Genomic DNA, 17,697 nt, shown 5'->3' with positions numbered 1-17,697 from the left:
GGATCACTTTCTAGAATAGAATAGGTATCAGAACTTAATAAGTTCTGATACCTATTCTATTCTAGAAAAACAGTATACATCTCACTAGAAGAAGTATACTGTTATAGGTAAAGTTATGTTAACTTGTATAGGTAAAGTTGATAAGGCTCTGTATTACTAAAAACCTTGATATTTCAGGGTCTAGCTGCTCACTGAGGAGACCTCAAAAAAAGGTTAAAACCGGTCTGGATAGTGACCCCCCCCCCCACCCATAATGTATAACAGTATACATCTTCTAGTGAGATGTGTTTTACATTATGGGAAATACTAAGAATAGTGATGAGAACTTTACTCACCTTTACAACGGGTTTCCCTGGTGTTGCACTACCTTTTAGACTTGAACTACGTTCAGGCGCAAACTTAATTGTTTTGCTTACTTGAGAGAAGGAGTAAGAAAACCAAGTTTATAAAATTACTTGGTATCCTTAATATATATATATATATATATATATATATAGCATAATTAAGGCTTTGTCTATTTACATGTATGCCTCTGTCTGATAAATGGCTGCAGATTTGTATTTCACTGAATCCTTCAAGTATTTTTTTAAACAACTTCCTGGTAATACGTGCCAGGTAAAACATTACCGTCAGTTAATATGAGTACGTGAGAATGATCTGCAAATAGCAATTTTTTCCCTTGGTCGGTTTGTGTCCACATCAATATATTCAACTTTAATTCATTTAAAAGTTTTAAAATTTTGCTTTTTTCTTAGTGAGACGGTAATTAAGTTATAGCTAGATATTTGAGTTTCTTGTATTATGAAAAAAAAAAAAAAATCAGCTAACGCCTTTTTATTCCCGTCTACGGGGAGTAGGCGAGGCCATTTAGCCCTATCTAACTTTTGGAGACTTAGTGGGCAGTTCAATCTCCACTGGTACCAATCAGAGATAGATGGCCCAAGGCTATCACTAATTAAGTGGTACACAGTGAAGAGAGACGGCTCAAATGTGCAGCCATCTTGTGGTCCCTAACCCTAACACAATATATTTAATGTCTGAAACAATGTGGGTTCTACGGTCGATTTTCTTGAGTTTACAGAACGAAAAACCCGAGTTTCCGGGAGGAAAAACCCGCTTGCCCGTGCCAGAGATCGACTATTTCGGGAACTGGTCGAAAAAAGGCTTAGAAAAATTTCCTCTAGTCGCCGACTAGACTCGAAACCAAATCTTCCTTCGTGCGGCCAAGCGCCGTGGTATGCAAACACCACATCCACGGAGCTACACAGGCTTTTTTATTTCTCAAAAAAATGTTCAAGTTCATAATAAATTCTGTCTATAATTTAGAAAGTTGGGAAATTACAACTGAAACGCAGTTATCACATCATTGAGTTCAGTGTATTATCAGACAAATGTATTCGACCAGTCTGCCCATTTTGTTGAATGAAAAGACCCAAGTTTCCAGAGCGAAAAACTATAGCTATCCACCGTACGAGATCGGCTATATCACCTTCTGATTGAACTTTGAACTTAATTGGTTGATGGACTGGGTCCTTGACTGTTTATCCCTTCATCTGGATTTTAGATTGTGGGTGGTGAGATTATTGTGGTAATTTAACCGCTCACTGGGAGCATTGAGGCTGTATCAGCTTTCTCTTGCAATAGAGGATTTCGGTTTTTTATGTTTGAAACGATCTGAGGGCTTGGAGTCCGCTGCCTGTCGAACTAGCTGATTTGGTTGATTATCTGTGATTGTGAAGAATTTGTCATGTAGGTCTTAATATCTGGAAGATTGGCTTCTTCATGTAACTGGATGTTTCTGATGAACCATGGGGCATTAAATGTCATTCTTAGGCATTTAGTCTGTATTATCTGAAGTCTGTTGATATTGCTTTTAGTCGTGTGACCCCAGGTTGGAGAGGCGTAAGTTAGTTGCGGTCTGATTACCGATTTGAAAAGGAAGATTTTGTTGCTTATGCTTAGGAAGCTGTTCCTATTCAAATGTGGATATAGCTGTGCTATAGTGTGACTTGCCTTAGTGGCGACACTATCCATATATGACTTGAAGTTTAGACGTCTATCAAGATGAACTCCTAGATATTTGGTAGAATTACGCCAAGGGATGATTTTACCAAACATTTGTATGCTTGTATTCGGTTCTGCTTTTCATCTGGTGAAAAATACTGCAGAGCTTTTGTTTGGATTAATTGCGATATGCCACTTGGTGTACCAATCCTCCAATTCATTGACTGCTCTCTGCAGCTTGATTGTGGCCAGGTGTGGACGGAGGGATCTGGCTATAATGATTGTGTCATCGGCATATAGAGCGGTGATAGCTGGGGACAGTTTAGGGAGATCTGCCATGTATATGAAGAAGAGTAGGGGAGATAGCAGAGAGCCTTGAGGGAGTCCGGCCGTGATTCTCCTCTCTGTGGATCTAATACCGTTGAGTTTTATTTAAAATTTTCTGTTATTTAGATATGATTTGATAAGTAGAACTAGTGGTAATGGAATACCAACTTTGTATAGTTTAAAAATTAGTCCATGATGCCACACTCTATCAAATGCCTGAGTGATGTCCAGGAAAACTGTGCCAGAGTGTTGGTGCCATTCATAACCTTGGGTTATGTGTTCGATAACTCTATAAATTTGTAGCATTGTGGAGTGATATTTCCTAAAGCCGAATTGTTCATCTTGAATGACATGGTTGATATCTGTTGCCTCTTGAACCCGTGTGAGAATAACACGTTCGGCTTTCTTACCTATGCATGAAAGAAGGCTGATTGGTCTGTAATTTTCAAGAAACTGTGTATTTTTTCTAGGTTTGGGAATTAGGAAAACGTCGGCAATTTTCCATCGCTCTAGGAAATAATTTAGCCGGAGGATGGCATTAATGATGGCTACCAGATGCATAACCCCCTTTGCGGGGAAGTAACTTGTGTACCTTGTTTGTTATTCCATCTGGACCCGGAGCCTTTTTGCTATTTAGTTTTCTTAAAATCTCATATATTTCTGTTGGTGACACGGATTTGTTATTGGATTGGAGTGAGGCATTTTGAGTTATTTTACGCACTTCGGTGTGAATTTTACTTATGAAATTTATATCTGTATTTATATAATTGGGGCTGCATTGTTTTTCTAAACTGTCAGCAAATGCTTCAGCTTTTCCTCGTCGTTGTAGACAACATTAGATTCACTTGGATTGGAGGAAATGTAAAACGCTTTGAACGCAGTGATTTCATCATTTTCCATATTGATTGATCCTCTGTGTTTAATTGGTGAATTTTGTTATTCCAGAGTTGGTTACGGTGGTCCTTTAGGGCATATCGAACCTAGTTTGTTGCTCTATTGACTGCTTGTTTATCTGCTGGGTCCATTGTTCTCTGATATTGTCTTCTTAATCTGTTTTTCTCTTGGTTAAGACGTTTTATATCCTCTAGGAGTTTATTTGATGGTGTACATTTGGTTGTATTTGTTACCTGTGTTATAGCTGTCAGTAGTTGATTTTCAAGAGTTTTCACTGCTTTTTCTACATCTTCGGCAGATGTTATATGCGGTATTGGACCAAGGTTTTCCTGGAAGGCTGAGGGAAGTTGTTTCCAATTTATAAATATGGTGGTGTTTTCCGTTAAATCTTGTATGGTTCCTAGTTGTAATATGATGGAGTTATGATCAGAACTTAAGTCGTTGATTGCTTGTATCTGATAGCTGTGCGCTATGTATTTTAATATAGCTATATCTAGTACATTAGGACGTCCGGTTGCTCCGTAATGTGTGGGTTCAGTGGGTCCTATTACTGTTATATTTCTTGAAGTGGTGTAAGAGTTGAGTATTCTTCCGCTAATATTTGAGCTTCTGCTGTTCCAGACTGAATGTTTGGCATTAAAATCTCTGGCTATAATCACTACTCTGCCTGTATTTTGTATCACATCTAAGTCAGATTCAAGGAGTTTTTTTATTTGTGGGGTTGTAGGCTGCATATATCGTAATGCTGCTTGTGTTTTCCATATGTGTTTCTATTCCTGTAGTTTCCATGTGTTCTGTTTGAGGTTCAGCTATTGAATTTTGTTTTGTGTTTCTTTTCACAAAGATGGCAGTGCCTCCACCTCTAGCAAAGCATCCGTCTGTACAGTAAGTGCTATAACTGTTAATTCTGATTTTGTCACTTGGACGAAGATGTGTTTCATTTATGAGGATGATGTCTGGGTTTCTGCTGCAAACTCCTGCAGCTCCTGTAATTTGATAGATAAACCATTTTCGTTCCATGAAACAATTTGTAACGATTTCGGTTTTCTTTTAGACTTATCCATTAAGAATTTCCATAAAGAGTGATTGTGTATGCCTTAAGATGATATCCTTCGCTTCTTGAGTTGGGTTGGTTTGTCAGAGTTCAGCAAGCATTTCACCTAAGTGGCTTGTTATGTTCAGTAGGATAGGTTTGTTGGTTTGCTGTGACTGATTTGGTTTTGGGTCTTTTTGGAAGGTTGATCTTGTAACTTCAGCATACGATCTTCCATCCGTTGTGGAGACTATGGTTTGATGGGAGGACGTGTGTTCTTGAAGAGGTTTACTGGTTTTGAGTTGTATCTTTTGGTTTTGGGGAAATGCTGTACAGCCCCTATAGTTTGCAGGGTGTGGTCCTCTGCAGTTTGCACACTTTGCTGGAAGGGTGCAGGGTTTATGGCATTCATTTGATGTGTATTTGCCACCACATTTCACGCAACGAAATTCAGCCTTGCAGCATCGTTGTGCGTGCCCAATCTTCTGGCATCTATGGCACTGAGTTGTAGTTGATTTATGTTTCAATGCCTCAACTTTTATGAATAGATCACAGATGGTTTGGAGATTGTATATATGTTTTTGGTCTTTACTTATTTCCACCAGAATTAGGGGATAGGGTGTTTTATCAGCTCTCTGCATTCGGCTGACTTTAATTGGGCTAAATCCCTTAAATTGGAGGTCTGCAGTGAGGTCTTATATTTGTAATGTTTCAGTTACTCCCCTTAATACTACTTTTAAATTTTTCTCACTGTTGAGTGCAAAAGTGTGGTTGGTAGGTTGTTGTTGTCTAGAAGTTTGGTTATTTTTCTGTAGTCTGATGACGTTTTAGATTGTATGCGAATCCCTTCTTCTGTGTTTGTGGCTTTAATGAAGGTGATATCTGAAGATATCAGTGTGGATGCAACGGACGTCCAGTGCTCCTTGGCCCTTAGGACGACTGGGGGTACCCTTTCTTTAATTTCATTATCTGGTTCTATCTCCACTGTTTTGGGTGTATCTGCAGTAGAGGAGATTTTCCTTTTCTTTTTGACCGTTTGGAATTCTGTGTTGGCTTCCAAAAACTGCGGAGTATTATCCAAGGATGCAGCATCCTCTATATTCGTGGAGTGTCTTAATTCTGCTTCAGTCAACATACTTCCATCATTTAAATCATCCATCCTATCCTCTGTGACTGCTGTAGGGGGGGGAATTTTTTTAACAGCTTTACTTTCCCTGGCCAGTTGTCGCTCAATAGTTTTCCAAATCTTAGGAATTCTCTGTAAACTTCTTCGAATATGCCTTCATTGAGAGGTTTTGACATATCTGATCGGAGACAACGAGACAACAACTCTGTTAGAATAAAGTTTGAGAAATGGGTCCTAGAGCCCAATGTAAATATCCCGTAGATCAAATCGATCTACCAGCATAGGTAGCAAATATTTCACAAAATGAAGAACGCTTACCTTATATCATTCGGAAATCCAAAAATATCACACTCATGAAAACGCGAAACTGATACGCGTACGCGAGCCGCCATTTTCTAACTAGGTCGGTCCTCTTGTCTTTCCGTTGATTCTTCGCGTAGTTTAGAATAAGAAAGGGGGGAGGGGAATCCCTTATCGTGACAACTTGTACCTTCTCAGCCGAATCGTAATTTACTCCTGAATCTCAAGAATAAATCAGATTTTGTCAGCGCTAATTAGTTTTGATATTAGAAAACCGGGAACTTAGTTGAAAATTTTAACACTGCACTTGAATTTGTCTGTTTACGGATAGGATTGATAGGGAATGGGAAAATAGATTCGCGTTTTTGCAGAACTGATCCTATGACTGAAGCTTTTATAAATGAAGGCATGCTCTTCCATAAGTTTTTAATACAACTTTGGGATAAATGTATAGATTTTTTTAAATAAGCTTATTATCAGTATTTGCTACGACTTCAATACCTTTTTCCTTCTAAAATCCTATGTATTATTTCCAAAACATGTTTTCATATTTTGGAAATCATTTCCACTTTCTCTCCCGTGCTCATTCATCACATGGCATTGATTTCCCCTCTACAAACAGCAGGAATGTATTACAGAATGTATTATGGTATTTGTGAGAGCCACACACCGGTGTTGCTATAGCTTTTGCCGCCCCTCTCAATGCACACTAAAAATACTACAAAAAGTCAAAACGACATACAGGGTAAGGTTCAAAGTGCTGCCTGGGATGGACACTTTGACGCCCCAGCTATGCCACTGAAGCTACATACACACACAAAAGTCAAAGCTATCCATCTGTTGCTACATTTTCCTCAGTCACACCATTTCATTAAATCTGAACACCTTTTGCATGTTTTTTTCTTGCTTTTAATCACCTCTCTCCCTCTCTCTCTCTCTCCTGTCGCTCCAGGCATCATAGTGGGCTTTGTAGCTGTCATGACAGCTACAAGGACTACTATGATGAACAAGATACATGAAAAAAAAAAAAAAAATCCACAAAACAGCTGCACAGCTCGCTCACAACTCTCTTGAAAAGTACATCTAGCATAAATTAATGCAATATCCCTACTCATTAAACAATAAAAATTACCTTTTTGTACTGATGCTCCTATCAACAGCTTAATTCTGATCTCCCCCCCCCCCCCCTTAGTGGTTTCCATTTTGCTATTTTGATATTTCCATGTTACCACAGTGATCATTGAATGATTATTACTTTATTATTATTTATTTACTATCATCTAAGTTCAGCAAAGTGTAATTAATTCATAAATTTTTTATCAAGTCTGAAAATTTGTGCTTAAATTTAAATCTTTGTACAAATAAAAAAGTTGTAGTTATAAAGATATTCAGAACTTCAGCATTGAAGATCGCTATCAAATTGTCATTTTTTTAAGGAATAATAACAAATTGTCATTCTTTTAAATAGAAATAAACACAAGTCAGTTTATCTTACCTTTTTTTTTTTTTCGCACTTTTGATCTTTGTTTTTCAGTTGAAGCTCTTCACTTAGCTCATTTGATGGCAGCTCATGGGTACTTTTTTCCCATTGATGATCATGTGCTTACTGTTAAGGCTGATGGCACATTCTACAGGTTTCAGGCAAGTAATATTTTAAAAATATAGAACATCAGTATTTTAGCCAGGTGATACCAAAAATATTACATAAAACATCTTAACATTTATTATCATCATCATCAGACTTTCATTAAGTATATTCCAGGTTAATTAAAGAAATGTTGGAGAGAGAGAGAAAGAGAGTTTAGAGGTGAGTATTGAAGGCAATATCCAGAACGTGAGATTTCAGTTATTAGAAAAAGCTGAGAAAGGTGGAGGAGTCTACTGAAGGAATTCTGCTGTATCTTCCGTATGAAATAAGGAGGAAGGGAGAAATAAGAATAAGGATCATCCCTAGAAACTGTGCTAGGGGTGATGAGAAAGGGATTGAGGAGTATGATTGATTTTTTTTTTTTTTTGCAAGTGTACAGTCAGTCAGTGTATTTAAAATGTGATATGATTGCTATTATAGTAGTTAGATATGAGCCTCCTCTAATGATCCTTAACCCCATACATTTTCAGTAGCAACAACAATAATAATAATATTCTCCAATTATAATTACAGCTATTTTGCTTGCTTCAGTTTAGGAGTACCCCTGTTTAAATGTCATTGGCTATTTACTCATGGATTCTTAGGGCATTATGAGTGTAGATGTACTAAAAAGTATATTATTATTATTATTATTATTATTATTATTCAGGCCTCCAAGGAGTCAAAAGACTCATCGAGGGAGGTCCTTTCTAAGACATAAAGTCTGTCAAGACTCATCGAGGGGAGGTCCCCCCCCTGAGAAACACAAAGTTTATCATACCACTCCTTAAACCCACTGACCGTTCTCGCTCCCACCACTCCATCAGGCAATGCATTCCACGGCTCAACCACCCTCCACACAAAGAAACCACTCCTTACCCTCTTGCTCACAGTTTCCTTTCGTAACTTCCAGGGATGGCCTCTTGTCATCACTCCTTCCTGCTGATCAACCAAGCGAAAGAACTCCCCAGTGTCAACCCTGTAACCACCTCTCAACAGTTTAAAAGTCTCAATCATATCACCTCTCCTTCTTCTATCCACCAAACTCTGCAGTCCACATTCTCTCAGCCGATCCTCATAACTATCCTTGTACAGTCCTGAAACCATCTTTGTCATCCGTCTTTGTATCCTTTCCACAGTTAATTTATCCCCTTCAAATCCTGGGGACCAAATCTGAGAACAATAGTCCAAGTGTGGTCTGATCAGAGACTTATACAACGGAATGATAACCCTCTTATCTCTGCAGGTCAGTGTCCTTCTAATAATAGCAGCAATCCTCTGTGTTACCTTCACCACCTTTGCAATATGTCCCCTAAACTTCAGGTTTCTATCAATCATCAACCCCAGATCTCTTGTCTCCCCTACTTCCTCCAGTATAACTCCTCCCATAGAGTATGCAGCATCCCATCGATGTTTCCCAAACCTCAAGACCTTACATTTTGCTGCATTAAACTGAGACCCCCATTCATTTGCCCATCTATCTAGCTTATTTAAATCCTCTTGCAGGGCTACCACATCTGCACTATTACTAATAATCCTTCCAAGCTTCGCATCATCTGCAAACAACTGAATATCCCCCTGCAATCCACTGACTATGTCATTGATATAAAGGTTAAACAATATAGGTCCTAGTACTGAGCCCTGTGGGACCCCACTTGTAACCCTCTGCCTCCTGGAAACTGCTCCACCATACACAACTCTCTGATACCTATCAGACAGCCAATCCTGAATCCAGTTGACCAATCTGACATCCAGACCCATGTGCTGCAACTTAAATATCAGCTTATCATGTGGCACCCTGTCAAATGCCTTCGCCAAGTCTAAGAAAATTGCAGTATATGCCTTTCCCTCATCTAATGTTCTTGAAACTTTATTATAAAAGGCTAGCATATTGCTAAAACAAGAGCGTCCTTTCACAAATCGATGTTGATTCTCACAGATAACATTACCCTCATCTGCCCAATGCTGTACACGGTCCCTCACTACTTTCTCCAAGATGTTAACAACTACTGATGACACACAGACTGGCCTATAATTAGACACTTCCAGTCTGTTACCACCCTTATGCAATGGCACTATCTTACCTTCCTTCCATTCCCTGGGCACCTTTGCCAAAGCCAGACTTTCATTGAAAAGCCACGTTAAAGGTACTGTCAATTCCCTAGCACATTCTCTCAAAACTCGTGGCGAAATACCATCCAGTCCCACAGCTTTACTGACATCCAGAGTACTCAGTATCTGAAACACACTCTCCTCCTGTACCTCCAGACCTCGTACCAATCCTATCCCTCTAGCATTAAAACTGACTCCTCTAGGATGAAATACTCCAATAAAGTGTTCATTGAACAATTCCACTATGTCCTGTGCATCAGTCACTCTATTCCCATTTTTATCCCACAATATCATTCTTCCACAGTCATTTCTCCTCCTACTGGCCACATAGCTAAAAAATTCCCTAGGATTTTCTTTGGATCTTAGGGCCAATCTCCTCTCATATTCCAGTTTCGCTTTCCTTACCACACGAGTCACTCTTCTGGCCTGTGTCTTATATTCCTCATGCATCTCTTCACCTGTCTCCTTATATCTCTTCCATAGCCTCTTTTTCGCATGCAATTCCTGTTTAATATTGTTTGTCATCCACTTTACTCCAAATTGCACCCTCTTCTTCACTCGTGGTATACAACTTACCATTGCTGATAACAAATATTCTTTCACAATTTCCCACGCACTGGTGATATCCCTGCCTTCCAATTCCTCCCTCCATGAAACTTCCCGAAGTTGACGTCTAAGACTATTATAATCACCTGCCTTATAATTCCACATAAGTTCCCGTCTCTTTGATACTCCTTCATGTCTATTCATTTTCCAAGTCAAAACCATATGGTCACTCTCTCCAACTGGTGGGAGAGACGTCAACTCAGTTATTATCAACTCTTCTGATGCTATAACCAAATCCAAAATTTTTGAACCTCTTATTCCCTCTGTTACATGTTGCCTAAGACATTTGTCCCTCAAGAATTCTAGAAATTCCATTCCCCTATTGTTACATGCATTTTCCTCTCTCCAATTTATACTACTGAAGTTAAAATCTCCCATAACAATCATTCTTCTTGCACTTGCCAAACTTAGCTGTCTAAACATCTCCTGGTCCCCATCCTCTGTGCTCCTGGGTCTGTAGCAACACCCCACTAAATATCCTGTCCTGCCTACCTCTACCTCACACCATACGCTCTCAAAATCATTTGTCTCACTACCTTCCAAATTCTCCACTCTTAGAGGACATAGGTCATTACTTATCATAAGCAGCACCCCACCACCACGCTTTCCCCTCCTATCCTGGCGAAAAATGCTATACCCAGCGACTTCTATTCCTGTTGTTATATCCCCTTCTGTCAACCACGTCTCAGTGATCGCAATAATTTTTGGCCAGGCTGATGCTATCTGCGCCACCAATTCTTCTCCCTTATTCCGGATACTCCTGGCATTAGTATACAGCATATAAATGCCATTGTTTTTATACCCAGCATTATCCCTTCTAGACTCCACTGGGCTCAGTCTTACCTGACATTGTCTCCCTTCTCCCAAGTATCCATTCCCACAAGAGGCCATCCCTGCTATCATCCTCCCTGGGACACACTGTAGCCTAAGGAATAGAAAATTGCACATACCTTTTTCTGGGTGTTGTGGCTTTTCCTCAGTCTGCGATGTCGAAAACTGCAGAGTGTGTGTGGCGGGGGGGGGGGGTAGGCAGTTTGGTAGAATAAGTTAGAAAAACCCGGGTTTTTTCGTAATATATAGAAACATATACTTTTATATAGGGTGGGGAAAAAGTGAAAGGGTTAATTTTTTTAAAATAGGGAGGGGGGAAGGGGAAAGGGGAAAAAATTAACCCTTTCACTTTTTCCCCACCCTATATAAAAGTATATGTTTCTATATATTACGAAAAAAAACCGGGTTTTTCTAACTTATTCTACCAAACTGCCTACCCCCCCCCCCCCCCCGCCACTCACACTCTGCAGTTTTCGACATCGCAGACTGAGGAAAAGCCACAACACCCAGAAAAAGGTATGTGCAATTTTCTATTCCTTAGGCTACATATACTTTTTAGTACATCTACACTCATAATGCCCTAAGAATCCATGAGTAAATAGCCAATGACATTTAAACAGGGGTACTCCTAAACTGAAGCAAGCAAAATAGCTGTAATTATAATAGTTTATAATGAGGAGTAACATGGGAGTTTTCCCAGAAATAATATACATAAATATTCTCCAATACTACAATCAGATCTGATACATGTAACTGTTGCAGTCCTGAGAGACATGCCAGATGTTATCTCTCAGATGATCTGGAGATTCATTCTTTATTTTAATATAATATTTTAAAATCTTATTTAGGCATTGTCATCTTTATAAAGTAAGTGATATAATCTGAGATATAATTCTTTGATTACCATTGTAAACCCCCCAGCTTACTAACTAAATGCAATACCAGTCCATTCTACGAATGTTCCTGAACAGGACTGCAGTTATTTGTCTTCAGTATAATTGTAGCTTTATTCTGACACTATCTTTAATTTCCTACTTCAGCTCACCACATAGGTGGTTTCAAGAAAAAGTGAACTCTTGGTTTGTATTATGATTGCCAACTGCCAATAGTTAGAATTAACCAAAATTTGACGTGGCACTGCCTCTGACCAAACATATGTTTAAATCGCAGTCTAAAATGATGCCATTTGCACATTAGTAGCACTTTATAGCTCTGTCAGTATCTCGGGAGTGATGTTTAAGATGTATATTCAAAAAGTTGCTTAAAGGCAACTAAAGATTAGCGGGTAGCAGAGAATTTAGGAGAAAATTATGAACATTTGTGGTTTCTTGGATTCTGTATTGAAATGGTGCTATGTAATTTGTGTACTGATGTAGGTAATGATCTGAGGAGGGATATTCAGGTGTTTGCTGATGATACAAACCTTAGGAGGGCAATAGTTTCATAAAGGCAATGTAAAGATTCTGCATGATGAGTTAAATAAACCATCTATGTAGAGAATAATGGCTGCTAGTTTAATGTAGGACAGTATAAATTTATGCACTTTGGGCTGAAAAGACTACAAGTTGAATATTACACTGACAGAACTGGGCTTTGGAAAACTGATAAGACTAGGGATTTTGGGTGATAGTGGGCAGGGTGTTGAACTTCAGAGGGCATAATGTAAATGTGGACAAAATAGCTCAAGGGATGACTTGAATATTTAAGAACATATTGAAAAATAGAGATAATAGATGTTACCAATTTTACCTCCACATATTGACTACCATGCACAGATTTGGTTGTCTGCATTCCTTAGAGACAAGGAAATGTTGGAGAGGATTCAGAAGCAAATGACCAAGATGATGAAAGGTCTAGAATGCTCCTTGTGAGAATAGATTGAAAGCATGGGGTTACAAAGTTTAGTTGATGAGCGAAAAAGATGATGCGATAGAAACATGGATTGCTAAAGGAGTTTTATAAAATTCATGCAGAAGAAAATTTTCAATACAGGACAAGAAATGAGAGAACAAGAGATCAACTCTGGAAGTTGTAGAACAGTATGGTTATCAAGAGCATATTACAGTCATTTGTGAGTGCTCTGTTGGTGAGTTCATGGAATACTATGACAGATATTGTCTGAATAATGGTAAGTATAGACCTTCTGTAATAGTGATGCTTGGATAATTTTTATTTTTTTTTTTTTACATGGGCATCTACCTGGTTGGCCTGGACTGTCTTTTGGTGGACAATACATTTTATCACCTCATGTTAGACCACATCTGCTTTTTTGAGCCCTGAAATGGCTTGAAAAAGTTCCATGTTCAGAAGAACTTTTTTAAGCATTTTCTCTATATTAGAGTTTCTAGGTTATGCAATAAATAAATAAATAAATAAAGAGATAATTTTCATCACCCAGTGTGAGACCATTTCCCTGTTTTTAGTCCTGAAATGGCTTGAATAATTTCCATGTTTGATCTCTAAAATAGGGTTTTGGGGTAATGCAAATATATAAATAAATTAAAAAATATCTCTCCTTTCATACATTCACTAACAAAGCACTCACAACAGACAACTCACTTTACTCATTCACCACTCTCCAAACAAAAAGTCTAGTCATGATGCTCTTTTTAACCACACTCATATTATTCAGTTTCCTGGGAAGTTCTTGTTCTTCTCTTTAGTCAAGTACTGAAAAATTTCCTGTCCATCAATCCTTTAAAATCCTTTTACAAATCACTGACCCTCAATCTATCCTTCCAGTGAGCATTCCACAGACCACTCGCCATCTGAGTCATTTGCCTGTGGAACTTTGCCACTACTTCCTCATCCATCAAGAAACCAAAGCTAACCAGCTTTATGTACAGTAATCCAGACTTGGCTGTATCAAGCCTTATAAAGAGGATTTATACTTTATCTCTACTTTTCAATAGTTAGGTAATCCTTTTGGATACTTTTGTAATATGTCCTCTGAACTTCAGTTCCCTAACCACCAACATCCCCATGTCTCCAACTTCATCAATTTCCTGGAGTACAGTTCCATCAATGTACTCCAGGAAATTGATGAATACGTAGCTTGTAATTTTCCTAAAAGGCATAATTTTGCACCTTTCTTACACTGATATTCTTTAACCCATGCTGTCAGCCTATTTAAATCATTCAGGCTCTCTTCATCTTTTTGAACTATTATGCTACTCACTTTTGCATCAGCAGATAACCAAATATTCCTATTCACTTCATTTCTTATGTCATGAATGTATAAATGAAATAATGTCAATCCAAGCACAGACTACTGCAGTACACCACTAGTCAACTACTTTCTGAATTCTCATTCATGCTGCTCTTTGATATCTATTAATATCACCCTTATATCCATATCATTTGCTCCAATTCATGTAACAGAGTTCCATATGGTATCCTACCATCACTCAACTGTCACTCCATTAAAATTAATCAGTAAATTACTAAGTTATAGCCTACCCTTCACAAAGCTATGCTGCACTCATAGTGTGCCATATTCTTATCCACCCATTCCTGAATTTTCCTTTAGGCCACTTCTCCAATATCATTATGACTACTCCTGAACTACTGATTGATCTGTAATTTGCAACCTCTGTTTTGGAGTCTACTTTATGCAACTTAACTATTTTGCCCTTTTTTCAATGCCCACGGGACCCTAGTAGGACTGAGATTTAAGTAAACAGTTAGTCAGCTATTTAACTTGATTGGCACATACAAGAATGTGCCAATTCCTTTGCATATTTAATATGTACTCCAGTATCCCATCCCCTCCCATGGTAACTGTCTCCAGTTCAACTACTCCTATTTCCATATCATCACAATCATCACATAAGGCACTGCAGCATTTCCACCAGGTTGTTACACCATTGCAAAGTGATCACTCAGTAACCCAACTGTTATGTTTGCTTCTTTTACCTCCCTACCACAACTTTCATTAATGTTATCTTTCCAATAATCTTCTTCATTTCATAGTGCTGGGCCTACTGGCCTGTTCTGACTTCACATCATCCTTTCTTTTTTCCTTTTGGTTCATACTTTAGTTAATCCTCTTCTTGGTAGTTTTTTTCAGTGACATTCTGTTCATATGTTAAATCTATTTCTATAATTATCTGTTTGGAATGTTGATCTTGTTGTAATTTTTGTTAAATTTCTGTGTTTCTTTTATATATATATATATATATATATATATATATTCATTTCTGCTTCTGTTATTCTTTGTTGGTCTGTTTTTAAATTGTCTGCATTTCACTTCTACATAATATAACATAACAGGTTTAACTAAAACATTGAATATTCTGAATCTTGTATTTTTGTACTAAATTTGCTTTACAGATATTAATCACATGTATAATGTTAGTGAATTTATTAATTTTATGTTTTGTTTCTTCAGTGTAGCTTATATTGCAACCAGCTTAAATAAAATTATTAACTAGTCGAATTAGTTTGTCATTCAGAACAATTTTGCTTCTTATTGGTTCCCTTCCTTTAAATGACATTTTTTCCCCCACATAAGATATTTTTTGAAAAGATTGCTATCATATTTAATAGCAATCTTGTTAAGGATGTATAGAGTTAACTGTGTTACATCTTCTGTATTAGTAATTAAGATTTGATCACCTATATATAATGTAGTGGTTATCAGAGTGGTTATTAGCACTCTTGAAGGATAAGTAACTTTTTCAAATTTTAGTTGATAATATTAGGTTAATTTATTGTAGTTTTGGTTTTAAACTGGTAAACCTGATAACCTGATAACCTGATATGGCTTGATGGATTACAGTCCCTTGGACTTCTATCCCTTAATCGGTATGGAATAGTCTTGTATTAAGTGTTAGCGAGCACCTGGCTCACCCTATTTAGGGTTGTACGGAGGTACCAGAATCGATAAGCAAAGCAGCTTTCGGGCGCTTATGTTTCCACCTATCGTGTTCGTCATAATTAGATGACTCTTGAATGAGTTGATTTGGATGAACAGCTGCTTTGGCAAAATAAGCAGCAGCACTGTTATGGAGGAAAGTGGAAATATCTGGAATATCGGCATCTCGATGTAAGAGAGTATTTCTTACAAACCACGGAGCGTTGAAGATCATACGGAGGCACTTGTTTTGTATAACTTGTAGCTTTTTGATGTTAGTGGCGGAAGTGTGACTCCAGGCCGGCGATCCGTAAGTTAACGATGGTCTGATAATTGTTTTGTAGATCCGTAGTTTGTTATCAGTACTGACTTGGCTTCTTCTATTGAGCAGAGAATAGAGTTGTACTATTGCAGAGTTTGCTTTTTTGCATGCATAAACTATGTGGGAGTTAAAGTTTAAACGGTTATCAAGTTGAATGCCTAGATATTTGGTGCTAGATCTCCATGGGATGGCTGTGTTAAAAAGTTTAACTTCTCCAACATGAGATGCTTGTCTTCTTGTGAAAAGAATGGCAGTGCTTTTATCGGCATTTACAGATATTCTCCATTTTTTGAACCAGTCTTCTAAATTTGTTGCTGCAGTTTGTAATCGCTGAGTAGCTATATTAGGCCTGAGAGATCTGCTGAGAATAGCCATGTCATCCGCATAACTAGCTATAGTGGTTAGTGATGTGCTAGGAACATCAGAAACAAAGATGTTAAAAAGAAGCGGTGAGAGCAGCGAACCTTGAGGGACACCAGCAGTGATTTTTTTCAGTGAGGATCTAATTCCACGCAACTTAACCTGAATTTTACGGTCCTGTAGAAAGGAGTTAATAATTTTGGTAAGATAAAGAGGGATGTTGGCTGCAATTAATTTGTAGATGAGACCTTTGTGCCATACAGTATCGAAAGCTTTTGCAACATCAAGAAAGATAGCTCCTGTGTGCTGTTTCCAGTTAAAGCCTGTAGTGATGAACTCAGTCAGTCTGTGAATTTGCTGTGTAGTGCTATGTCCAGTACGGAAGCCAAATTGTTCTTTCGGAATTATGTGATTTTTATTCACCTCCTCATTAAGTCGGTTGAGAATGACTCTTTCTGCTATTTTTCCTAGGCATGATAGAAGACTGATGGGTCTATAGCTCTGTGGCATCTGAGGCGCTTTACCAGGCTTGAGAATAAGGAAAATATCGGCTTGTTTCCATCTTGAGGGGAAATAATGAATTCTCAGAATTGCATTGATAATCGCTACTAAATGCATGACAGCTTTGTGTGGGAGGGCTTTAATTGTTTTGTTGGTAATTTCGTCCGGGCCAGGGGCTTTTTTGTTTTTAAGCTTCCTAATAATTGAATAGACCTCTTTAGGTGAGGTGGGGCAGATATTTTCACAGCTACAAGATCGCCGAAGTACAGAACGTACCCTACGATGTATCTTTTCTATGAAGACTAGATCCGCTTGTGCATAATTAGGACGGCACTGAAGTTGCAGGGCTTGAACGAGCGCTTCCGCTTTTTCGTTATCTCTGTAAACAAGGCCTCTTTCTCCGTGAATGGGCTGGATGTTAGAGCGATCTGTACGGAGAGCTTTAGTCAACTTCCACAGAGAATTATCTTCAGTTTTGAGAGAACAGAGTTTTCTTTCCCATTGCTGGTTTCTGTGATCTTTTAAAGCGTAACGGACTAGGTTGGACGCTCTGTTTAGTTCTCGACGGTCTTGCGGAGATAGCGTGTTGTGATAGCGGCGTCTGAGCCTGTTTTTGTTCCTTATCAGAGCAAGGATTTCTGCAGGAAGTAGGTTGACTTGAGCTGGGGTAGAAGTAGAGCAGGCTGCGGATAAGCCAGCCTGTATTTTAGATTCAAGATTGTTGACTGCCGCGTCAATTTCTTCACGGGTGGAAATAGTCGGTACTGAGTCTATGATAGTGTTCATTTTAGTCTTGAAT

The 17,697-nt window shown here is 38.3% G+C and overlaps 1 protein-coding gene across 1 annotated transcript in view; it reads left to right on the top strand.

Moving 5' to 3' along the window:
- The window catches only part of LOC150102612 (regulator of G protein signaling 7-like), a 463,836-nt gene that overhangs the window by 153,980 nt on the left and 292,159 nt on the right, over window positions 1–17,697 (top strand). Inside the window, exon 4 of the mRNA XM_090398711.1 lies at window positions 7,219–7,325. Within this exon, the coding sequence (XP_090254837.1) occupies window positions 7,219–7,325 (107 nt within the window). The remainder of the gene's footprint in view (window positions 1–7,218; window positions 7,326–17,697) is intronic.

Source organism: Typopeltis vanoorti, chromosome 10, assembly GCF_054136105.1.
Source record: "Typopeltis vanoorti isolate ZY-2024b chromosome 10, IOZ_Tvanoo_1.0, whole genome shotgun sequence".
NCBI classification, from domain to species: domain Eukaryota; kingdom Metazoa; phylum Arthropoda; class Arachnida; order Uropygi; family Thelyphonidae; genus Typopeltis; species Typopeltis vanoorti.
This window is presented reverse-complemented; position numbering and strand designations above follow the sequence as displayed.